The sequence below is a fragment of the Anabas testudineus genome, chromosome 10 (genome assembly GCF_900324465.2).
Source record: "Anabas testudineus chromosome 10, fAnaTes1.2, whole genome shotgun sequence".
Classification (NCBI taxonomy): domain Eukaryota; kingdom Metazoa; phylum Chordata; class Actinopteri; order Anabantiformes; family Anabantidae; genus Anabas; species Anabas testudineus.
This window is the reverse complement of record NC_046619.1, coordinates 2,427,725-2,452,588: the sequence shown is the minus strand read 5'-3', so window position 1 is coordinate 2,452,588 and position 24,864 is coordinate 2,427,725. Positions and strand designations below refer to the sequence as shown.

The 24,864-nt window shown below is 42.1% G+C and overlaps 3 protein-coding genes across 3 annotated transcripts in view; all 3 read left to right on the top strand.

Annotated features, from left to right (window-relative positions):
* Positions 1-29: 29 nt before the first annotated feature.
* On the top strand, positions 30-13,647 carry abhd18 (abhydrolase domain containing 18). Its single transcript, XM_026357875.1, has 14 exons — positions 30-1,767; positions 2,672-2,780; positions 4,257-4,341; positions 4,421-4,521; positions 4,981-5,056; positions 5,189-5,273; positions 5,918-5,945; positions 6,434-6,572; positions 6,830-6,919; positions 7,668-7,769; positions 8,043-8,242; positions 8,621-8,772; positions 9,190-9,352; positions 9,546-13,647. The coding sequence occupies exons 2-14, from the start codon at positions 2,689-2,691 to the stop codon at positions 9,601-9,603; spliced, it is 1,371 nt and encodes a 456-aa protein (XP_026213660.1). The 5' UTR covers positions 30-1,767; positions 2,672-2,688; the 3' UTR covers positions 9,604-13,647.
* An 838-nt stretch (positions 13,648-14,485) lies between these two features.
* Positions 14,486-22,110, top strand: rnf103 (ring finger protein 103). The gene is made up of 7 exons (XM_026358186.1): positions 14,486-15,076; positions 15,535-15,683; positions 16,020-16,135; positions 16,922-17,344; positions 17,465-17,597; positions 17,895-17,981; positions 18,686-22,110. The coding sequence occupies exons 1-7, from the start codon at positions 14,851-14,853 to the stop codon at positions 19,580-19,582; spliced, it is 2,031 nt and encodes a 676-aa protein (XP_026213971.1). The 5' UTR covers positions 14,486-14,850; the 3' UTR covers positions 19,583-22,110.
* Positions 22,111-23,241: 1,131 nt separating this feature from the next.
* The window catches only part of atoh8 (atonal bHLH transcription factor 8), a 6,899-nt gene continuing 5,276 nt past the window's right edge, over positions 23,242-24,864 (top strand). The window contains exon 1 of the mRNA XM_026358188.1: positions 23,242-24,864. This exon is cut by the window's right edge and continues 18 nt beyond it. Coding sequence (XP_026213973.1) covers positions 24,235-24,864 — 630 coding nt within the window. The 5' untranslated portion in view covers positions 23,242-24,234.

Here is a 24,864-nt window from a genome sequence, read left to right as displayed (position 1 = left end):
TGTGCACTGTAAAAAAAAAAAAAGTTTGAATTTTTTTTTGGGTAGAAGTAACAGAAGTCATACTGTGCTCTGCGGCCCCTATACAGACATACACTCTTCTCCTCAAATTATTTTTTTTATTTTTTTAATGACTTTACATATGTGCACTACAAAACATGGTGGAGACAACAAGAAGAGCTGCTTTGTTGTTTGGGTGAACATGAACAAGTAAAGACAGTATATGCAACCTCTTCTCACAAGCTGTGTCAAGAATGATGAAATAAAGTCTACAACCCTACAGTGCCATCCGTTTTAGTGGTCTGGCATGTTTTTCGTAGTACAGACACTCTTGGAATTGGCTTACACAGGTAGACAGAAAAAAATCCGGACTTCTGGCCTTCAAAAAGGCTGAGGTCTGAAACTATTTTTACTTCATTATACACAAAACAACGCCATGTGCAGACCTTGAGAAAGTACAACCCTGACCCATGGGACAGTTTTGGGATGTGCTGTAGAACTGCTGCATCTGAACAAAATTTAGACTCAGGTTCCTTTGGTGGAAATTCAGGTAGTGGAACTTGAGCCACATATTATTATTATTATCTACAGCATATATACGCAGCTGTGGTTCCTCAAAATGTTCCTGGTCCCGGGAAACATTCTTACAGTGAAAATGGGTCTTAGTTGTCTAAACAGTATAATTAACATCTATAGTCATTTGTGAGTTTAGGTGACTAAATATCCAATAGATTGTTTACTTCATTGTCCAATTTTAAGGATTATAAGTGGTGCTTATACTTCCCAGCACCCTTTGCTGTTAAGAAAAAGTGTAAACATTCTTCTAATATGACATGCAACAAACGTCATCCAGTCAGAATTGAACCGGGGACGTTGCAGTAATGAGGCATACTAGTGTGCTCCCATACAATCTTTAACTGAGACTAAATGGAGCCATCATGATTGACAATAGAGGCGACACTGAGTCATCTGTGTTTTTGAACGTGGAGAGAGAAAGAAGATGGATGACGAGGCTTTTCCAGCTAAAATGTTACTCACATCTCCTAGTAAGATATAACTCTACCAACTAGGTCTGGATTACCAAGGTGGCACAGAGGGTAACTGCTAAATGACCTATAAAACTCCATATCACATGGGTCTATGTGATTTGATCAGAAATCTGAACAATGACTGTGGTAAAAGGCAGTTAAGACCTGCAGGGGACTGATTGTGCTGTCATGAGCTCTGCTGCCGTTTAGGTTAGATTTAAAACTTTGTTGCTAAAGAAAAAGAAAAATTTGTGTACACAAAATATGTTTAACCTCCTCATTATACCCTATTCATGGAAGTTTTTGTATGTCAGATGAAAGTAATAAAACATCACATCAGAAATAAAACTCAACAATTAACAAATTATCCTAACAAATAACAACAACAATAATAATATTAAATGTATGTTTTTGTTTAATTTATTGTTATTTATTGTTTGATTGTTTTTTGAGTCACTATATAAATGATTTCATATGTGTTTAATTAATTTTTTATTGGGTTGATTTATCGACAATAGTTCAGCTCCATATACAAAGAATGGTTATACCCACACTAACCTGAGGGGGCAGCAAGTCGCCATTACTTTGTAAAGTCTGCCAAAACAACGAAGAAGAAACACAGCCACTAGCAGCCTGACAGACGTGCGGGCACAAGCAGTCGTCCTCTTCAGGACAGTAGCTGTTAGCCTGGTGTGTGACTTCATCCCTAAAGAGGATAGAAATTGTCTCTGTACAGTGGGAGGTAGAGTAACATTAGTGTTACTGTTTCTGTCTATTGTGTATCTGTCTCGCTGTTCAGCTGTCTGTTGTCTTACCTGGCTTGTAATGAATGAACAAAGCTAAGTTAGCTATGTTAGCTAACTACAGTATAAGTTGAACTTCAGACAACAGGTTAACAAAAGTTGGGTATGTGGGCTATAATGCCATTGTTTTCATATTCCTACATACCAAACTGAAAGAGGGACAGAATGTAACTGTTAAAAAGCTTACACTTTATCATCGTAAGTACTATCATTGGCATTGTTTCACCTGTTTAACGTACAGTAACGTTATGTCAAATGTCAAAGCATCGTTCTTCAAGCCATAATCTTAGTTAGCTAGTTAACGTTACACAGCTCGGTCCATGACAGAGATAATAAACTGCATTTACTGGGTTTGAATGCCTCAACAAAAAGTTTAGATCTGGCTGGATACAGTCTAGAAAAAAACGTGCTGTTAAAACTCTTTGACTTTGAAATTTGAGTGATTCATTTTTCAGTTTCCAGTAGATTTTTTTTTTTTTTGTGCATTCCAGACTAAAGCTTTACTGATATTTTTACCATTCGATCTGGTGTTGGTGTGGGGTGTCCGGAAACCTTGCTAGAATTGACAGTTGACAGGGACAATGACGAGTTAAACTTAGGGACCGTCTGTAAAGTATTTTGTCCTGCAGAACTTACGTTTTCCCCCCTGACATTTGTTAATGTATCTTTGAATAAAGATTTTTCAGACCAACATAAAGTCTGTTCCACAAGGCTGCACACAAACCTAAATGACACCAAAACAGTGGGCAGGGGAAGGCAGTGATAGTTAGAAAACAGATGCTAGATGATATAACCAAAGTATTTTCTACAGAGTCTGACTGAAGTTTGTGTCTCTGTGTGCAGATGCCAGGTGTTGGTCCATGGGTGTAAGCCGATTGGATAAATTTTACAGAAGGCTGCTCCTCACCAAACTCTTCATTGGAGGGTGGGGGAAGCCTGAAGACCTCAAGAGGTACTGAATACAGAGAACACAACAATATACAGTGGGAAATTTTGTGGTATAGCAGTGCAAACTGCTTAAAACACAACATTTGCAATACAGGTGAGGCGAGTGTTCTTGAATAACTGTACAATAAAAAGTAGAGAAAGCAATTTCTGAAGAAATTATGTGGGAGAGCTGATCTGTCCGAAAAGATGAAAATGAAGGATAGAAAAAGCAGTTAAAAAAAAAAAAAAAAAAGATTGCTACAAAGAAGGTGAAATAAAACAAGAAGAATTCAAATGAAAAACAAGAAGTAGACAGTAAATGATAGGAGAAACAAAAATGAAAGAGTAACAGGAATTTTAACATTTCATATGCTTTTAGTTTAAAAATTAATATGCTATCATTATGCTAATTGGTGCTAATATTTTGAATAATCAAGCCACTTTAAGTCTTGTCTTTTAGATTTCAGGCATGCGAGCTTTTATTGTGAAAACAGGACTCTTATTGTGAAAGTTGACTTTTAGGTAGAGAAGTGTGCAGCGCCTGTATGAAATCATTAATACATAAATAATAAAGAAAAGTTCATGAGGAACCAAAGCAAATAAAATGCCGAGTCATGGTACGATGAATCGAGGGGCTGAAGGGGTAGTCCTGACATCTACTGTCATAGTAGTTGAAGTTGAAGTATGACTCTCATAGAGTGCTAATAAAAAGAAAAATGAAAAAAGTTGAATAAAATAGAAACTTGAAAATGTAAAAAGTAATAGTTTGGGTCGCCTAAGAAAGACACACTGTTAGAAAGTTGAATGAAACTTCTACGAGAAAGTGTTGAGGACTAGTTAACAACAGAAGAAACAGGCGGTATAATAATAAAGATCAAAGATAACAATAGTGTGAGAACTGTTGCTCAGCTCTCACACTAAATAGGTCAGGATGAATGTTATCAGATTCCAAGTATGTGTGTGAAGTATTAGTTTATTACCTGAAGCTGTTATTACAGTTACTATGTCCAAAAGCATTTTTGTTTTACACACAACACAAATTAGGTTGGCAGGCCCTTTCCATTCATCTTTACTGTCTGCGTTTGTAATTCTATACAGTTTTTCAGTATGTATGATGTCTCCAAGAGGAAGAATTGTCCTATTTGCGTTATTTGTACCCAATTTACTGCAGCTTCAGAAGATTTCCACACTAGGGATGTGTATTGGCAATAGTCAATAACACGTCTAAGACCTATATAAGATCTATGAGATATTTTCTCAGAGTACTTTGTAAATGACACATTGAAAGAGGTAAAAGTAGCTATTGACACTGAGAGAGATGAGAAAACATTTTAGTTATAGAGAAAAACATGATGTTTTGATTAACATCAAATGCTTTGTAACAGTCAAGATATCAGTAACATGAAGTCCCATAGGCCAGTAAGTGGTGTGAAATCAGTGGAGAAACTGAAGGATCTGTTCAGATGTTAAATTTATGCTCTTCCATGTTTTTGATTTGCAGAATCTTTGAATTTCGTAAGATCATTGGAAATAGAGAAAAGTGCAGGTTTCTGGTGCCTGAGAACTATCCAGTCTACATAAATAAGGTACTGCTTGTGCCCAGTAGTGTGCAATTACTATTTTGTCTTGTCACAGATATGTGTTAGTTTGTGCCTTTGTGTCTAGACAGAGGACCACTCTGATTGTCAGATTCACGAGGGCTTCTTCATCTCTCCCCTGGAGCACTTGGTTCCTGGAATCCTGCCACCAGAGGCTGTCAATGCCAGGTACACAACATGATGCCTTCCAGCTATTCTTCTGCTGATGTCGAGGTGTCACAACAGCTGATAAGAATAGATATTAAAGCATACTTTAATAGGAGCAACCCCTGGTCTGTCCGGTCGGGGCCCTTTGTTCCATATCATGTTCCCATTCTCTCTCCCCATGTTTCCTGTCTGTCTTGCTACGGTCTAGTTATCCAATAGAGGTTAAAGTGTGCCCTAAAAAGCATAAATAAGCAATCAAAAGTAGCACAGCAATAGGCTTAGTGCTAATGTAGTGAATTCAGTAGAAAGACAATACAAAATAAATGACTAAAGTGTAGGTGTTGCGCATTGTCTCAGCAGAATGAACAATAAAAACATAAATCTATTGTCTGTCTGTTGGGTGTTCACACACTGACCGTCGTGATGCGTTTGTGTGCTGTGGTTTCCGGCTGAGCCCTCACAGCACGTGTGTTATTTCAGGTTCCAGTTTATAGTTCCTAAGAGATGGAAGAAGAACAGACCAGTATGTATCCACTTGGCAGGGACTGGAGACCACGTGAGGCTCTTAACCTTTTTAACATCAATATAACCTGTACCCACACAGCCGCCTCCACAGAACATGCTGTTAACTTGCTATTTTTTTCTGTCAACTTCCCAATTCTTCATATTTATGTTTGTGTGTTTGTAGTTTTTCTGGCGTCGGCGGACCTTGATGGCCAGGCCGATGATCAAGGAGGCAGGAATGGCCTCACTGCTGCTGGAGAACCCTTATTATATCCTTCTGTTGACCTCTCACATCTGTTTCCTCTTTTTTTTTTTTTGTTCATTTCCCTTCAAAACTGTTTTTTAAAGCCCCCAGCAGACTCTGTCTCTGTTACAATACTATTCTGGAAGTTGTTCTGTATACCGTAGTTTTCATGAGCAAATAATTAGTTTAACAAATGTAGAAATGTGAAATTCTGTTGCATCCTTGTGTCATTTCCACGTGACTTAATGAAGGTAGACCCAGTTGAGAAGTGCGTGTATTGTCTCTGCGCCAATTAGAAGCTGCAGATTTATCAACATGTCCTGCTGCTTTCAGGTGCTGTAGAGATTTAAGGAAATAAATGAGAAACATTTCATGTTGCATGATATCGCTCCACCTGGTAAAAAAACTTCTTTCAAATCACACATCACTTGTTCATAGGTCATCTTGATGACATCATCAGGGTGTGTCTATCATCATCTTTAGCGTGTGTAATTTGAATACCTACGCTAGTATGAAGGTTATTGCTGCTGATGCTTTTATAAACTTATTGTAATATTGATAAGGACAGTAGGTGTTTGTATCAATCATGTGTTTGGTTTGTGTCTTTACTGTATCTGATCTGTCTGCCATCTGTCAACATCATTTTATTCCTTGACTTATATTTTTTACATGGCTACCGTAAACCCAAAGACCAACTGTAAGTTAACTCTCCATCTTACATTAGTGACTTGATCAATTGCTTGATTGCTTGATTACCAATTTCACATATGATTAGGTTTTTTTAATTCAGTCAAAAGTGAGCTTCAAAGTTCTAAAACAGCGATTGCAGAAGAAGATGGTATGAGGGAGGTCCTGCAAACAATGTTTAGTTTGCATTTGATGGCTACAAACGTATTGGATATATGCCAAACATTCTCTGGTTCCACTTCCTCACGTGACAGTTTTGTTTTTCTTTGTTATATGATAATACATTAGATTTTAGTGCTTAACACTTTTGGATACTAATTTAATACATATTATATAATTGTTGATTGTTGCTGCTTTTTTTCCCTCATGACTGTTCATTCATGTCTCAGAGTCACTTGGCAGAACTATAAAGGATGATAGTTTATTATGAAGGCAGATTTAAAGCTGCGATGAATTTAGTGTTATAGTAAACAGGGGCCCTATTTTTGAGTATTTTAGGCGGTCGAGTTTAAAGAACGTGTCAGACCTGTTTGTGATGGGAGGGGCTTTGATCCTGGAGTCCACAGTGCTTCTCCGTTGGCTCGAGAGAGAAGGATACTGGCCACTGGGAATGACTGGCATCTCCATGGGAGGATATGTGAGTCTGCAAACCAGCATTCTGTCATTCCCTTTGTTGAAGCAGTTTTTCTTTTATTAAACCTTTTACTGTATATTACACTCTAATATACTGTTCACCTGAATGAAATGCTTGACATCTTGCACAATTACTCTATGAACAAAAAATAAATGTTGAAGTTTAGCTTCCATACAAATACAACTGAGTCCAAAATAAACTTTGCATAAATCCCCTGCAAAGATCTGATTTCATTAGTCTGTTGTTGTCTTTGTGTCCAGATGTCCTCTTTGGCAGTTACTAACTGGCCGAAGCCTATCCCACTGATTCCCTGTTTGTCCTGGTCCACTGCCTCGAGCGTCTTCACCACGGTAACACACTCTTTCTACCTGACATAGATCCAGAGCTGGACTGACATTAACAAAATGCCCTGGACTTTTTCCCGGACAAGTACCAGCCAACACCAACCATTCCCAGGCTTCTCTTTAATTCAGTGTATCTACCAGTGCCTAAAACCACTACTAGCCAAGTAAATACTCGGCCCAAAATAAAAAATGTTGTACAACAAAACGGCTGTAAAAATGTGTCCAGAGATGCAAATATACCGCCCCAATTTATCAGTTAACACAAGACTGAGACGTTATTATACAGACTTAGCTAATTAAAAGTTTGTCATTGTTTTAATGCTAGGTTAAACATTTTATTACTGCTACCTCATTAACAGCTCCAGCATGTTTGCCCTGAGCCTAAAAATAAAAATCCACAGTGTGGCTGTTTTCTGTGTCTCTAAATTAAGCTACTTTAAATGAACCATAATGAATTCAGTCTAAACAATGATAATGAGTCCCACAATGAGGCTGAATTGTATTAGCACTAATGATCCTCTTGTTATAGTGCAGATAGTCTGTGTAGTGATGTTATCACAGAAGGGAACTGATTCCTGGTTTTCTTACTAATCGGTATATCATATCTGCTCTGGCACTGATTGTTTCACCTAAATGTCACTAAAGGACATTTTGTAACTTGCCCTTTAATGTAAAAAGAATTGCTTCAAATGAAATGTTTTTAATAATCAGTTGTGTAGAGGGCTTTAAACTTGAACCTTTATTTTTTGTGTAGGGTGTTCTGAGTAAAGCAGTGAACTGGACAGAGCTGGAGAAGCAGTATGCCATTAACTCAGTGTATGAAGAGGAGATTATTAAGCTACTGGAGTACTGTGGGGTATGTTATCCTCCAGCATTTGAAGATCAATTATTCATACTCTTTTGGAACTAAATTTGTGTGTCAGCGAGAATGTGGTGATACAATACGTATCAAGATACACGTGTTACAATTCAATTTGAAAAGTGATTCTTTAGTGTTTCTTTATGCAAAGTTATGGTCTTTAGTCTGCTGGGTTTGCTAATGCTAGCAACATTAGCACTGTTGTTAGCTGATGCTTGTTATGTTGAAGAAACAAATGACTAATATTAGATGTGTGTCCACATGTATCAGGCTGATTCCTTTAAAATGAGTCCAGAACCTGTCAAGCAGGTGGACTCTTTAGAGCATCTGCTGGGTCTGTCTGGAGAGGAAGCTGAGACTAGACGAGGCCTGCTGGTTGACCCTGAAGAGGGTGGGGCTGGAGACAGATTACATCATTTATTGTCATCACATGTCAACAGCCATGGGCAGAGCTTGGACTCTCTACAAAGGTAAACAAATTAAGTTCACTTTGACATGTCTTCTACAGTGTTTTATCAAATATCCCTCTCACATTTGTAGCATCTGCTTTCGCTCTAAAATGCACATGTAACTTTTTTCAATATGCTAGAACTGAAAACACACTCTAAACATGGCACTGGTAAAGTGAGTGGATTCTCCCAGAGGAGTTTGCTTTAAGATCAGATACATATACAACCCGTCCTGAGTAGTAAGACTCAAACTGAGACAGCGTTGATAAGTAAAATGCAGTAGTTAACAGAGAACAGCATCAGAAAGATCCACAAACAGTGCAGCTTAGTGAAACAGCTATAAACTGTGTGATATGAAATGTACAATAACATTTCATCCAAGCACTTTTGTTTTCTCAGAAGCTTTCATGCAGACAACACACCACGAGACAACACACCACGTGGGAAGAATACTGATTCCACCAAATACAGTCGACCGTCACTACACAGAGAGTCTATAAGTTTCATGAAGGGAGTGATGGATGAATGCACACACATGGCCAACTTCTCTGGTGAGTTTTTAAGGTGCTCACAGACAGGAGCTCATGAAAGCAGATTCTCTGTGTGTGTGTGTGTGTGTGTGTGTGTGTGTGTGTGTGTGTGTGTGTGTGTGTGTGTGTGTGTGTGTGTGTGTGTGTGTGTGTGCACGCGCTTCAGGAGTTTATTAGTCTCAGCCACAAATACAGTGTGAGTTACAATAATTAAAATAAAAGTGAGATGATCTGAAGCATGTATGATCAGGTTGACAGAAAAGTCCAAATATTGTCTTCATGTTTTTTCTGCTTCTCTGATACAAACACAGCAGAATTATTTCTATGACTGGTTTATCAAACAAATGGTCACAGTGAAATATGACACCCAGGTTTCTGACTGCAGGGTTGACATTTGTAGAGAAAGAGCTCAGATAAACAAGATGTTCTCTTTCCTAGTCCCTGTAGACACCAGCCTCATCATCGGGGTCCAGGCCAAAGAGGATGCCTATATCCCTCGCACTGGGGTCCTTAGTCTGCAAGAGATCTGGCCTGAATGTGAAGTCCGATATCTTAACGGAGGACACATAAGTGCATATCTGTTTAAACAGAATGTCTTCAGGTAAACCACTAACTTCACTAATATCAGATGCTGTGCGAAATGTAAATTAATGAGCTTATTTGGGACTTGGTGCACAAGGTGTAGCATTTTGACTTGAATCTTGACACCCAGTCCTCAAATTATAACAATACTCAATGGAATTGCTGAAAACCAGTGCAAAGTGGATTTGCATGTACATCTGTTTTATTTCCAGACAGGCCATATACGATGCATTCGACAGATTCTGCCTGAAGTATCCCAATCTGCACTAGCTGTAGCAGGCTGAAGACCTTTCTTCCGTGTTACAGCACCAGGACTAGTGATTGGACCCTGGAAACAGCTCCAGCTCCACAAGCTGCAGGTGTTCTCGGGTGCACCCAAACTATTCTAACTGTAACAATGTAGTGGAAGGTTTCTACATGTGGAAGGAACACTCAGGCCTCTAGTTTCACTTTGTTAGGTGGTGGTAAAGGACTGGTTTAGTGTTAGGAATACATCACGTTGCCCCCTCACATGGAGAAACACCTGACAGGACACACAGAGAGACTGTAATATTGCACTGATATCATATGAAAAACGACAAAAACAGTTCATTACAACAATGAAATAATAGAAAGGTTCTCAGATATTATAGTTAGGTTAGGCACTGCATCAAACAATATTAAATTTGTAGCTACTGTAAAAGCTGCTTGAATTACCAAATATTAAGTGACAACAAATGACACACTAATGGAAGTTTTAATGCTTAAAGCTACAGAATGTAGCTGTATTTTATAGTAGAGTATGCTCCAAAATGTATCTTATTTTGCAGTGTGAAACATTTGATAATCATGAATTCAGACATATTTGATTTACTTTCTGATTGCTTTTGCAAATATCATTAAGTGCATTAATATATATAATATAAATCAGTATATTTTTCTTTATTGTGGCAGAGTTTGCTATTCCTACAAAGAATTAAAATGACCTGTAGACACAGCACAGAGCTGTCCAAAAGGGAACAATAAAGTACTGTATCTCTATATGAGGTCTATAAGATCAGTGTCTGAGCTGGCACATCCACACAGCTCATTACTGAGCTCCAGCTTTTCACTCTTTCCACCACTGGTGTTTCAGCCAGAACGTGCTGCTTTGAAACCAGAGGCTTCAGTGTTTCTAACAGAGATATCTCAGGATCAGCACACTTCACACAGTGAAGGATGCTAACAGCCTGGCTTATTTGGTCCTATATCATATTACACGGTGCAGTTGTTGCAATAACAACTCCCCCATGCGGTATGTGCAGCATTTCAATATATGAAATGCTGCACATACAGATCTGATACTGATACAGATCATTTAGTCACACGAGAAAAACAAGCACTAAATGGAACTTTAGTATGAGTGACTGACTACTTTACCTGTACTGTTGGTCCGTCTGCAGCTCACCCAGAATGTTCTGGCTGCTTGTGACATAAACCTTTGCTCATTATGAATGAGAACATACTGAATCCATTTTTTTTCTTTTCAAAGTTAAATAATAGGACATGACTTGGACTGCAGCCACTGTTGTTCACTCAGGGCCATATAACATGGATCATCTCAATATTAGTTTTTTCTCAATAATCAAATACAGTCGGTGCCATAGTTCATTGTGTCCATATAAGAAACAGCCCATAGACTGATTGGAGAAAGAGCTAAGAGGGATGACGGATCAAATGAGCAAATTAAATGTTAAAAGTCTTCAGATATGTTTTTATCTTATCTTATTTGCTACTGATGACGCTGCCTCTTACTGACAACTCATAGTTCCTGTGTTTTCTGCTGTAACATTTAGTGCAGTGGTACGTTTAGTTTGAGAGTGGTTCCTTTTAATTTATGGTACACAAGGAGTTTTTCACACTGGTAAAAGAAGTACATACTGTGGTACTGATACTTTTACTTAAGTAAAACTATCAGTACCACAGTAAAGTGCTGAATTCAGTTGGAGTTTGTATTGAACACAGTATTCTGTTGGAATTGTGGACGTTAGAGTTATGTGGCATGAGCTGTAACTATTTGGCTGCCAGGGTGCTCTGATACTATAGTTATTGAAGTGTTGTGGAACAAAAGTACAGTGTTGGTCTCAGAAATGTAGTCGAAGTATGAAGAAAATGGAAAAACCCACAATGTAGAAAAAACTCAAAGTTGTACTTAAGCGAATGTACTTAGTTTCTTTCCACCACTGTGTAGAAAGGAAGCCAAGTCAAACTAATAGAGCGACAGGGTAGATGTGAACGATTCCTTTACACTGATCATAATGAGGGGAACTGAGGCGTATGATATTCTGATGTGGTAAATTAAATTAAATTAAATTAAATTTTAATTGGATATTGGAAAAATAAATACAAAAATAAAATTCTTCCTGTAAAATTAATAAATGAAAGTACAAAAAACATTTTTCAGCTCTTGCCATCTAGCACTGGTTGCTGTAAGTATAAGTGTAGGTCAGAACGGTGTAGGTCAACAGTGTCTGTGGTCATACCTGATGTTAGTCCACTGAGCAGGAGAACAGACGGACAGTTTGGGATGGGAAGACTAGGAAGCACGGTCCAGGTCAATGGGTTGCAGTGTGTTGAACATATTGATGGCCATTAAGGCACTAAACTGGAAAGGAGAGGAAACCCTCTCCACAAGCAAACCTGGCCATGTAATCAGTCAATGGCAGCTGGTGTGGAAAAAAACGGACTCACTGCCCAGAATAAACATAGATGTGTTGATAGATTGATCACTGGCCACACCTGGCCAGAGTGTGGCCACCCCACACAGAATGTTGACTCTTGATAATCATGAAGCAGCAGCTGCAGCAGCTCCATAAAACATTTACAAGAACTAATGCAGTATTTTAATCATTATAGCTTTATTAATTAATTATGAAAACTGAATTGGTAAAAGGCAAAAAATTAAAGCCTTCTGAGGTCAGTGAAGAGATCAGCCTCCCCAGAGCACAATACTGGCTACTGTTTGGCCAGTGCTCGTGCTCCAGGTGAGCAGTTTTCATCCAAGACACTGGGCACCATGCTTGGGTCCAAACCTGACCAAACCCTGAGGGCGTGGTGGCCAAACCTGAGCTGAACCCGGACCACAAATCAGCTGATGATTTTCATTTCAATAGCACTTTAAATCTGACTAAAGAAGAAGCTCTGATTCCCGTAGTTCAGTTTTTAATTCAGAATGTTTTATCTGTTTAGTCTAAAATTCTGAGCTACATGACTGAACATGAACATTAGCATGATTTCTAAATAACTGTCCAAACTGACCCAAACCATCAGGTACTAAAGGGTCCTGCTGCGTTCAGTTTGTGTATCCACCCTCTACAGTCAGTTCACTGTGACAAAGCCGTTTGAGTGCAGATTTCTGCAGAACATGACCTCACCATTCCAATGAAAGTGACGCCATGTGTCTGTGTCTGTCTGGAATAGTTGGAAAAACAAATTGAAAATGTCTAAAACACAGTAGCATGGTTTGGAAAAAGGCTGGCTGGGATGTAAAAAGCTGGGATGGTCCTGCAACAACTCGCTGATGCTGCTTCCTACAGCTCACTACAATCTCTAGTCTACCATTTAATAATTTAGCTTTTACCTGATTTACCTTTTGTTGTCTCAGCAGATACTTTGACTTTTTTTAGCAATAAAACCAAAGCTAATAATGTTAACAATAGCTTGGCTTCAGTAAGCAAAGCAGTGGCAATGAAGAATGTTCTTGATATCAGCCTGAATGAGGATAATGACTCTTGTGCTGTGAAAATGGTCCATAAAGCCTCATTCAGTCAGATGAACATCGCAGGGGGAGAGTCACTGTGCTCCAAAGAAGAAAGAAAACAACAGAGAGATTTGTGGCTGTGGGCAGGATGTAAACAACAGGGGCAGACAGGTGATGTTACAGTGACCACATCTCCCCTGCAAACAGAAATGGATTGAAGCAGGGGATGTTTTACTGTGTTTTACTGTGTGTGTGTGTTTACCGTGCCATGATGTTGGTGTTCTGTTTCCTTCATGTTGTTCGTGTGCCACTGACACCACAGACCTTGGTACTAACCAGGCTGTTTGTTGTCCAGCGCAGTTTTATCAAACACGTTTTTAGCAGCTTGACTCTTTTGTATGAACATTTATACAGTTTGTGAAAGTGTGCCTCTAATGACTCTGTTCCTGTTTGATTTAAAAATCTGTTGTTAGTAGCACCGAATGTTTTCTATGAATTTTTAAACTTAATCTACACTAATAAAGTGGTGCTACAGTTCCAAACACCACTGTGCAAAATCTCACAACTGTAAAGTGAGGGAATAAAAAAAATAAATAACTGGAAACATTCTGATGTGTCTTATTCCTCTGAGCCACAGAGCTCCACCGCTGTTCATTAAAAACACACAAGTGAGCCTTAGTGTTGCACTAGGGACATTTAGCTGGAACACACACACACACACAGTAGTTTATTTTGACTTAGTTCCACATGCCATTCAGCTGCTGTAAACACTCACCCAAACACCAAATATAGTCCACAGTTCCTCCTGTTTGGTAAAAGCTAGAAAATGACTGAGGCAGTGTCCCAGTGATTGAAGCCTCTGAGCTCCACTGAAAACCCTGCTCTGGTGTTGTGTATTGTGGAGGTCTACAGAGAGTTCCTTGGACTACATGTCATGGTTTATGTCCTGACCTGTGGGACCTGATTTAAACAGCTGTGTGCCTTTTTAAACTAGATCCCGTCAATATCCCAATCAGTTTGTCACAGGTGGAGCCCCGTCAGGTTCTGCACACAATTTGGAGCCACAACAAAGTCTTAATACATTTTTTATTTAAATATTGTTTTAATACATGTGCTCAAACATCTGTATAAACACAAATGCATGCATCAGTTTCAAATTAAATTTAAAACAAAGTGTACAAAAAGGGAGGAGGTCTCAATACATTCTGAAGACACTGTGTGTATTGCAGTGGACCAAATGATGTGTCTTTAATCTAAGTTTCTTTTATTGGAAAATGAGTATCATAGCTCTATATTAATCCTTATAAAACATACAGTGTTTTTAAAAAACAGGACTTTTTATTTCCACTCTTATTTGCACTTTTGAAGAAAACCTTTATTTTGTAGCTTGTTTACATGTGCGAGGTGGAGCCGGATGTGACGTCAGCCCCTGTGCGCAGCAGCTGATCGGAGCAGAGCAGAGCTCGGACGGTGTTGTTATTTTGTGATGCGAGGAACACCTGGAGCTCGGCGGCGCTCCGGCTCACCTGCGGCTCACCTGCTGCTTGCCTGCGGCTCACCTTCAGCGGGAAACGTCAGGGCGAGCTGCTGACAGTCGAGCTTCGTCAGGCCTGCTTGTTGTTTTTTTTTTTTTGGTTGATAACATCAGCAGGCCTACCTGCGACGCTAAGCTAATTAGCTCGCTGTCACCGTTAGCAGGACTGCTGCGCGTAAACAGTTAGCTCGACGGTCGTAATGAAGCTGCTGTCTGCAGTGGACGCGTAGTGCTCACAGACGGCCTCTCCTGTCCCGGCAGCAAGATGTGGCTCAAACTCTTCTTCTTGCTCTTGTATTTCATAGTGCTGTTCATGCTAGCGAGGATCTTTGAGGCAGTAGTTTGGTATGAGACAGGTATGTTCGCCACTCAGCTGGTTGATCCAGTTACTCTGAGTTATAAGAAGCTGAAGACCATCCTGGAGTGCCGGGGGCTGGGATACTCCGGGCTGGCTGAGAAGAAGGATGTCAGCGAGCTGGTAGAGAAATCGGGTAAGTGAGAGAGCCGGAGTGCTCTGAAATCTTCTGCCTAATCTTTATGTTGGGGCCTCACATGAGTCCTGTAGCTGAAAAAGATTCCAACACTGTGGTTGGAGGTTTAAACACAACACAAAATAGCAACTGACAGCATGCAAACTATTAATTAATTAGAAATCGATGGTGTTTTTGAGATACAGTCTCACAATATATACTGGGACAGTGTATCAATGTTTCCTCACACTCCTAGATCCCCTATCAGGTTAGATTAATCATTACTGGTAGTTATTAGTCTAACAGGACAGTGTCATTAAGATCCTGCACAATAAATTGGTCAAAGGAGGACAGACAAAGGACCAACCATGTGGGCGTAGGTGTTGTAAATGAAATCAACAAAGGAAAGCATGTGTTACCTTTATGATATGATTCAGTATAAAATGTAACGTTATTATTTTTTTTATTTCTCCCCACAGGAGAGCTGACACATGGGGAGCTGTACTCAGCCATCAAAAAGGAGAAGGAGCAGACAGAGGCGGGAGACTCCAGCACCACACACTTCAGTGGAGAGATGCACTTCTATGAGTTAGTGGAAGACACTAAAGATGGAATCTGGCTGGTTCAGGTAAAAGCACTCGGTAGCAACGCATTCAAATGTGTAGAAGGAGTGGGAGAAATGAGCATCGCAATGCAAAGTAGAGGAAAATCATATCATCCTCCCCGATTCTCATTTTCCTACATTCACCTTGCTCATCACAAGATGACCCCTGCTCTGGATATCTCACTGTATTGTCTTGATTTGAATCATTCTGTTTCAAGCTTTATGGATGTGCAGTAGTACATCACGGGAACTCCCCTGGAACCTGGGTTGTATGACATCTTCCCCGGTCAGAAGAGGTTTTGTGTTCAGTTATTCTGTATCACCTGTCTGACTCTGTGACGTCCCTTTGTGTACCTGCAGGTCATCGCCAAGGACCGGGAAGCTCTGCTCAGTCAGTCCAACTGGGGGAAAATGGTTCAGAAGGTGTCTCAGTTTGGCATCAGAACTGGCACCTTCAACTGTTCTCATGACTACAGGTGGGCAGCAGGACCTTCCTCAGATAATGCTCCGCTCATCAGCAGAGTGTCCTAGAAGGGAAACGTACTGCTCTTTATGTTTCTGTATGTTTTTGTCGGTACATTGCTGTTAATGTACTTGAGTTAGAAGCTAAATTCACAAATTCTGTTTAGTTTAACCAGCAGGTAATATTCAAACCGTTCAGGTGAATCTCACTCACACTTACATAAATCCTGAACATACATCATCAGAAACCTAAATGGCTCCAAGTGATGGACTTTAAATAGACAAATCATTCCCTTTATTTGGGATTCTTCTCCCTTTATTTGAAAGTAAAGTGAAAAGTAGGATAGACACATCGGTGGGGGTTCCACATTTTGTTTTGTTTTGTTTTTTTTATCTTGTGTTTTTTGTGGTCCTTTAAGTCTTTGTGGTTGTTTGATCCTCTCGTTGTTTTGTCTGTGTCATTTCTTTTGTTTTTCTGTTGTCTTCTATTAGTTGGTAAGAATAAAGAGAGATAAAACAACAGTGATGAACAGATGAACAGGTTTAAATAATTCCAATTACATGAATTTAATATATAAATGTATTAAATGTCTTCTGTCATCCCCCGGCCACTCTAACTGTATAAAAAGGTATTGAACTCTATTGTCTGTGGTTAAAAATCTTTTTATAACTTTAATCTTAATTAATCGGTCCACACTGCGGTAGCCTCGTTAACAGCATCTAGTACTTGTCAGTTCTCAGATGGCCCCATACTCTGCGCCTGTGATGCTGACATAGTGGTCCTTTGTTCTGTCCTTCAGGTCGTGTATCCGGCGTGGTTGGCAGCGCTCCACCCTCATCATGTCTGTTCCTCAGACGTCAGCGTCGAAAGGCAAAGTCATGCTAAAAGAATACAACGGCCGGCGCATCGAAACCGAACACATCTTCCGCTGGATGACCTCACATGCGGCTCATCGAATCAAAACCCTGCATCAGTCTGAGCAGCTGGCGGAGGAGTGGCGCTCAGACCCTGCCCACCCAATCAAGATGTTTCTGTTCGCCCGCCTGTCGCAGCCGCCCGCCTTCTTCTCCTCGCTGTCGGTCAAGTTCACCGGCAGGATCGAGTTTATCTTTGTGGACGTACGTCGCTGGGACAACCACAGCAGCCTGTCAGAGATTGGTGTGACGCACAGCCCCGCCTACATCCTCAAGATGCCCGAGGGCATCTATCGCTATGGCAACAGGTGACGAAGCATGGAAAAGATAATGGATTATTGTTTATACCATAGTCCATTCTGTGATCCATTAGTATATCCTTCTGTCCCCCTTCCCTCCTCTCCTTCTCACCTACTCCCTTTTTGTAGTACGGGGGAGTTCCTGTCCCTGGCTGCTATGGATACTTTCTTGCGTTCAGTCCAGCCAGAGGTCAATGATCTGTTTGTCCTCAGCCTGGTCCTCATCAACCTGCTGGCCTGGATGGACCTCTTCATTACACAGGTTACTTCTTGTTTTCCCATTAGACACATTAAGACCTCTATTTTAGTGTTCTAAGTGCAGAGTGGGTGTTCTTGGAGCACAGACTGTGTGGGCCTCTTACTATTTTGGTGCAGCAGCAAAAAAAAAAAAAGCTTAATTTCAGAATACAGGGATTTTTGTAACAGGTTTTCTACGACTTCTGTGCTGTTGATACTCATCATTCAGGGCTTTATACACAGTATTGGAGTGAGAATCTTTTCACTTAGTTCAGTGGTAATTGTTCATCAGTTTTTAATATGTGTTCATTCTCATCGACAGGGAGCAACAGTGAAAAGATTTGTAGTTCTGATCCGAACACTTGGAACCTACAACTCCATCCTGCTGGTGTCCTGGCTTCCTGTTCTGGTACGAAATCATCTTCAGCACAGAGTCTGTTACTGTAACAGCACAAACCCAGTTGTTTTCAGTTTCAGAAAGAAACTTTGACAGAACAAACCCCGAAGCCAGAACCTAAACAATGGATTCAAACTAATACAGTCTAAAAATAAAAACTAAAATCTGTCTGTGTAGCCTCGAGGATACAGAATGTAAGGTTCAGTCCACTGTGAATAGGCTGAGCCTGAGCTAAGCATTAATTCAGTGTAGCCCACTCATTTAGACTGGGCTTCCTTTACCAGATGTACTGTTGTCTGGCACTAGAGTGGTCTGCTGCAGTCATCTTTTATTTGGTCTGTTGTACTGGTAATGACAGTGCCATTAAAGTGAATCAGAGAAACAAAGCAGAACCTACATTACTACATTAGTAACCATTAAATAGAACATAAATAGTGAAGACTGACTCTGATTGTATTTAGGTTCCATAGACACCAGGCATAAATCACCTCACTGGCTTTGTATGTTTAAGCTCCTTGCAGTGCCTCTGGCAGCTGGATAGTGATGCTCCATCTTCAGGATCAGTGCAACACACACAAAACAGGAAGAAGTGTTCACACAGCACTCTGCTGTTAAATCTTTAAAATGATGTGACCATAAGGAAAACTAGTGTGTTTTGTTTCTGTGCATAATCTGATGATAGCTGAGGACTAATCCTTGTCTGCTGACTCCTCCAGGCTCTCCTCCAGCTGCCCTATCTGGACGCTCTGTATGGTTACAGCCTGAAGCTGCTTCGTTATGCTGACACCACCACACTGGCCAGCCTGGTGAGAGCTGACTGGACCTTCTACTCATCCCACCCTGCTCTCTTCCTGTCCACCTATCTGGCCCACGGCCTGCTGGTCGACTACTTTGAGAAGAAGCGCCGCTGCGGCATCAGGAGCCAGGAAGACAGCACCACCAACCTAGAGTGGCTGGCCAGTCTGTGGGACTGGTACACTTCCTATCTGCTCCACCCGATTGCATCGCTGCAGCAGGTGCCGTCCGACCACTCAGACTGGGAGGAGGATCCCAACTTCTTATTTGAGCGCTTGGCTTTCCCAGATCTCTGGCTACGCCCATTAGTAAACATGGACTATATTAAAGCCCTGCCAACGTGGAGGTTCAGAGCCGTGGGTCAGCACAGGGTGTGTGACCCTGGTGGCCAACAGCATGAAGACACAGAAAGTTCACATTCAGACACAGAGAGCACAGAGTCCCTTCCACACAGCAGCCAAAGGCACAAGAGGTCAGTGTGCAGTCGGGACAGCTGCAACGTGGACTCCAGTCACTGCTGTTGTCATAGAAACAGAATCTCTTCGTCAGCGAACAGTGCACCACAGGACGCCAGCCTCACACCTGAAGCCGTCTCTATCCAGCAGCGCTGCGACTGGTCGGCGTGGCCCTGCCATGTGCTGCGGTGCTCCGAGTGCGTGGTGTGTCTGGAGAACTTTGTGAGTGAGGAGCTGCTGATGGCTCTGCCCTGCGGCCACGCCTTCCACCAGCAGTGCATCGTGGTGTGGCTGGCAGGAGGCAGACACTGCTGCCCGGTGTGCCGCTGGCCCAGCTACAAGAAGAAACACAGGCGTGACTGAGGCTCCGTGTCCCCTCTCACTGTCATCGTCATCGTAGCTTGCTTTTTTGGGGGGGGAGCGAGACGTTCTCGGTGGATGTGATCAGGGGTGCTGCTCGTTTCCGTTCCTGTTGAAGGCAACATGCTGGCCGTCGTGACAGACAGAAGAAACTGTGACAGGCCAGTCACCACAGTAACCACTGCTGCGACCGCAGTAAACTTTGTAGTGCAATAAAACAGATTTCTAGTTTTTCATCTGCCAGCATAGTGCAGTTTGCAGGACTGTCGAGCCAGAAACCATCTCAGTGGCATTTCTTTCACAAACTGTCCCTGTCCATCCCGTCTTTCTATTGACAGTTAAGGCAAAAAGCTCTCTTCTGTAGGTGTTTGCATCGTTATAAGCATTTCATTGAGGCTGGGAGGGAACTTGATGGCCTCCCTGTGGAGCCCTCGGACTGGTTTAAATGAGCGAATCAGGTGTGAAACATCACCAACATAAAATTTAACACTAGACTAGACCTCACTGACAAGTCCTCCGTTGTGACATGCAATAAGTCCATCCAATCAGCTCTACATTCATTCTGCTCTGTTAAATTTTAAATGTGATTCATGTGCAACCCAAACACATGCAGTAATGAAGATAGGCTTTAGGTTTTCACAGTAACCTCCCTGGTTCTGATGAAGTAGTTAAAGGGGGATTACAGCAATTTTTACCTTACTTCCTATTGTTTTATTTAGGGGAATACATGTACATGAATGCTGTTCAACATCCATCTGTATTCTCTATATTCAAATATCTCTTTGCTTCTAGTCGATTTAATTCAGGTCAGATGTTAACATCTGGTTGCTCGTTCTACAGTCGTAGTCTTGGTCTTAGTTCTCCAGAACACCTTTAAACAGTTATGTTTACACTATGTCATCTGGAGCTCTGAAGCACTAGGTTACTCCAGTCAAGTTGAACATTTGTTGTTGGAAGATCTTATTGTGAACCAGTACTGGCCTCATCTTACCTCGTCACAGTAGTCTTGCTAGTCGGAGATCAGCTAAGAAACAGTACAGTGCCACATTTACACATTTTGGAGACATTAGGTGAGTAATATCTGACTGTGAGCTGTCAGACACCAAACCAACTTAAAACACTGTTAAAGCTGCAGATCTTTACATTAATGTACGGTCAGGTGACTGTGACAGCCCCTCTACAGTTGAACTCAGCTACACAGAGCAGTCAACTCTGCTTCCATAAATCTGGTTTCCAGCACATAAAAAAAAAAGCTACAATCCACATTTGAATTCCAAAACCAGAGCTAAAAGAGAGGGAATGGCAAGGTTTATCATGACTGGACGTGCGTTGGTGAGAAACCATGATATGAATTTAACATGGTGGATGAAGTCTTTCTTTACATGAACATCTTTTGTTATGAATGAATCATACAATAGAAAGGTTAGAGGAGAATACACTTCTGTTTTTCCTTCAAGTGTCTCCATGTTGGCTGCCAGGAGCTGCTTGTTGCTGGGGTTCTGATGCCTTGCTCGTGGGCAGCTTGTTGCAGTGCACAAAGAGCCTTAGTTGTCATCACGTGTTACTGTCCTGCTCGGGGCTCAGACTACAATAGAGAGAAAGCCGCCATAGAATCATAGCTCTGTTAACACTTGTAACTCTAAAGGTCTGAAGAAAACGAACCTAACGATTGACGTCACAGTTTTCTTTTTGAGGTGTGGCTCTGTCAGGATCAGGAGCTGTCATTTCTCTCTGCTGGTTTCCCAATTTATTAAACACTATTTTGAGTTCAGATAGAGATGGAGGGATTGTTTGTAGCATCTTAAACAGTTTAAAGTTCAGAATAAAGCCCTGGCTGATAAATGTGGAGATCCTCAGTCATCCAGGTTCTAGTTCTCTCAGAGGTGCTACTCTATGACAAGGGGACTAGTCCTGGCTGATTAAACAAAAAAAAACAAAAAAAGTGTGAGTGGCTATTAAACTGCCCAGGAAGCGATGCCAAGACTTCATTGTAAGAGACAGTTGTTCCAGGATGACGTGGATTGCCTCCATTGCTCCTCTTTCAAACCACACTGCTTGAAACAGGAGAGTGATCCACAGGTGACCTCAACAACACTAAAGCTGGTAACAACTGTACATAGGTCAAACACCTGAGACTCCCAGCCAGTCAGCTAGAACTCAGGAACCTCAGGCGAGTCCCTGTCGCTTCACCTTCAACTGGGAAGGCTGATATTAGAATATGTTGGGTAGTGCTGCGTATGCTCTGTATTGTATTGCCTGACGTTTCGGTTTAGGTTACAGTTTCCCCCGAAACTGACACATGCTTTTCTAATGATCCCGTCATTGTGGACCTTCCGTTATCCTGCATTTGTTTCCAAATGAAACCCTCTGTTCTAAAAGGCCCCAAACTAACTGTAATTTATTAACTTTTAAGGGTGCTTAAATGTAATCGTTCAGCTCATTCCTGTCCTCTTTCTGTGTGTGAAGGACAAGCAGAAGACAAATTATATGTAGAGCAGTAACATTTATCCAAAATAAAAGCTGTTTCAGAACTTTGGGCTTGTTCTGTTGTTCTTCTACAGAGTCACCAATGCTCTAAATGTACTGATGGGGTTTATCATAGGTTGCTTGCTGGTTGTTTGCTTGTGTTTCAGGGAGAGGGAGGGTGGAGCCGATTTATCAGGCGTCTGTCAATCACATGTGAACGATAATCCAAACGTCAGCTTGACAAGACATTGGAAACGTTTCTGTCGGGACTTGCTTACTGTTTTATAATAACAATAATGAATACATTATTTATATTTATACGAGGAAAGCTACAGCCTGGAAGCTTTTTGGAGATTAGACTGGTGATGAAGCTGTAACAGTGGTTTTCTTCCAATGACAACAAAATGCCACACAGGCTACATCCCAGTACAGCAGGAGTAGAGGGACCCACAGCCAGGGAGGGAGCAAGGGGACGGGAGCCAACAAGTCCCTTCACATTACAAGAAGACGGGATGGCAGTGACCTGGTTAGTGCTACATTCAAGATCAGCAGCACAGAATTCACTAACAAGAGGCTGGTGGGGCTGTATGTTAACTGTTAAACTGAGCTGAAAGTGGCAGGGGCCACTCTCAAAGTGGGATTAGTCACCGCTGTCACAAGACAGCGGATACTTGTCTTTACTGACCGTATCTGATCTGAAAAAAATAGTTTTATATATAAAAAATAATAATAATATTTCATGTGTAGATGTGGTGTTATGGTGTATTTATATATTCTAAAATTAATCACAAGTTTTATTATTTGCACTTTAAAATATTATTATTTCAGAAGTAATACAAATCTGCGTAACTGGCATTTCCTGAAAAAACTATAATACTATACTATAATATATTATATTTAAATATATGTAATACTGTATGTATGTATATATATATATATAATTAACTGTACAGATAGTTGTATCTGACAGTTTATTTTCATGTTGTGTTTGAGTGTGCCCCCCCCCCGCCCCCATTAAAAACCAATCTAGATCCGCCCCTGACGTCAGTAAACGTGAAGCTGGGAGTTCCTGCTTTACGTCAGGGGGCGGCGCTGTTGTAACACTAAGTGGACGACGGTGTGTGTGTGTGTGCGTGCGTGTGTTTGTGTGTGTGTGTGTGTGTGTGTGTGTGTGTGGTGGAGGGGAGGGGGGGTCCAGCCAGTCAGACGCCAGCAGCCTTGGAGGAGATCGAGCCCCCTCTTTTCACTTTGTAAAGCACCGAGCTGTCTGCTCTGTCCTCCAGGACGCGCACTTCACTGGCGCGTGAGACCAGGCGGAGACGCGCAGGATCCGGACCCGGAGCTGCCGGGTGTCAACTCAGAAGACTCAGCCGGTGGCCCCGGGGAAGTGAGCATGAGTGAAGGGATCAGGTAGAGAAGACGAAGAAGTGTCCGCCGCCCCGGAGCTGCTGCTGGTGGGATGCGTCGTTGCCGTGGCAGCGTGGGACGGTGGGAGCCACTTAGTCCCTGACGTCCAGTGAAGTTCTTGACGCGCAGGGCGCACGGCTGAAGTTGACACTGTTCACCATGGAGTCCCCGGGTGTCTCTCTGAGTGTCTCCTCAGTAACATGCTCGGTGTCCCTGCGCTCCTGAACAGCTGCCATCACCCGCGTCCAGCAGCTGCAGTCCCGCTGCAGCCCGCCTGTGCTCAGTGTGTGTGTGTGTGTGTGTGTGTGTGTGTATCAGTGTGGGTTATTCACAGCGCTGCTATGCAGACTGACTGGAGCCAGCTCAGACAGCTCCACTGTAACCGACTCTGAAGGCACAGGCCCGGACTGTTCACGCAGAAAGAAAAGCTCCACGGCTGAGGAAAAAACTCCGTCCAATGGGACGGGCCTGAGTGGAATACAGCAGATGTTCCACAGCTTTGTGTACTAATGTGGATTATTCAGGATGCTGCTATGCAGACAGAGCGGAGCCACAGAAGAGCTGCTGGTAAATTTAAAGTAACACACAGCTGTGCGGCTTCTGTCAGTGCAGCTGAGCACTGAGTGTCTCAGTGTTAGTGACTCCTCATCCAGGTGAAGTATGTGCACGTTGTAAATTGGTGTAATTCGTTTGTTGCTTGCAGCAGGTGAAGCTGAGACACGTTGTTTTGAGGACTTTTCAGTTTCACTTCAGCTTATTTGTTGCACACGGACTGTTGGAAAATGAAGAATCCACATCCCCTGAGTAAAACGTGGAATACATCCATTAACAAGGAACCGGTGGCGATTTCTGTGCCAGGGACGAACAAGAGGTTCAAGAGGAAGTCCCGAGAGCCTAAAAGGTTGTTCAGCAGCCCTGAGCCCGAGAGGATGAGCGCCTACCCGGTGGACGTGTCAGACGTGGATTTAGCGGATGACACCCAGATGCAGGTGTGCAGTGTCAGCGGGGCGGCTCCACTTCAGAGGCACCTCCTGATCCCCCAGGAGGTGACGGCCGGTTCAGCAGGGATCCTGTCAGGACACCCAGAAGCCAACGCGGCTTCGGCTCAGAGTGGAGCGATAGACATGAGGATTGGCATTAACGTGCCGGCTATTACCTCCAAACTGTCCCAGCTACCTGCCTCTCCGTTCTCCAACCCAGAGATCTCCCACTGGCCCACGGCCATCTCCCAGCCTCTGTCCAACAGACTCAAGCTGGGCCTCCGCTCCACTTTCCCTCTGTCTACATCCAGCAGCAGCAGCAGCCACAGCCTCTCTCCCAGCCACCAGGCCTTCTCCCTGGATTCCTCTCTGTCCGACCAGCCTGACCCCAGAACCTCCCAGACCTCCCAGTATCACGAGCATGTGGAGCCA

Coding starts and splice junctions, on each gene's coding strand:
- abhd18 (XM_026357875.1), top strand. CDS start 2,689: ATGGGTGTAAGCCGATTGGATAAATTTTACAGAAGGCTGCTCCTCACC. Junction 4,342..4,420: donor ATCCAGTCTACATAAATAAG/GTACTGCTTGTG, acceptor CTTTGTGTCTAG/ACAGAGGACCACTCTGATTG. Junction 9,353..9,545: donor TTTAAACAGAATGTCTTCAG/GTAAACCACTAA, acceptor TTTTATTTCCAG/ACAGGCCATATACGATGCAT.
- rnf103 (XM_026358186.1), top strand. CDS start 14,851: ATGTGGCTCAAACTCTTCTTCTTGCTCTTGTATTTCATAGTGCTGTTC. Junction 15,684..16,019: donor ATGGAATCTGGCTGGTTCAG/GTAAAAGCACTC, acceptor GTGTACCTGCAG/GTCATCGCCAAGGACCGGGA. Junction 17,982..18,685: donor TGTCCTGGCTTCCTGTTCTG/GTACGAAATCAT, acceptor TGACTCCTCCAG/GCTCTCCTCCAGCTGCCCTA.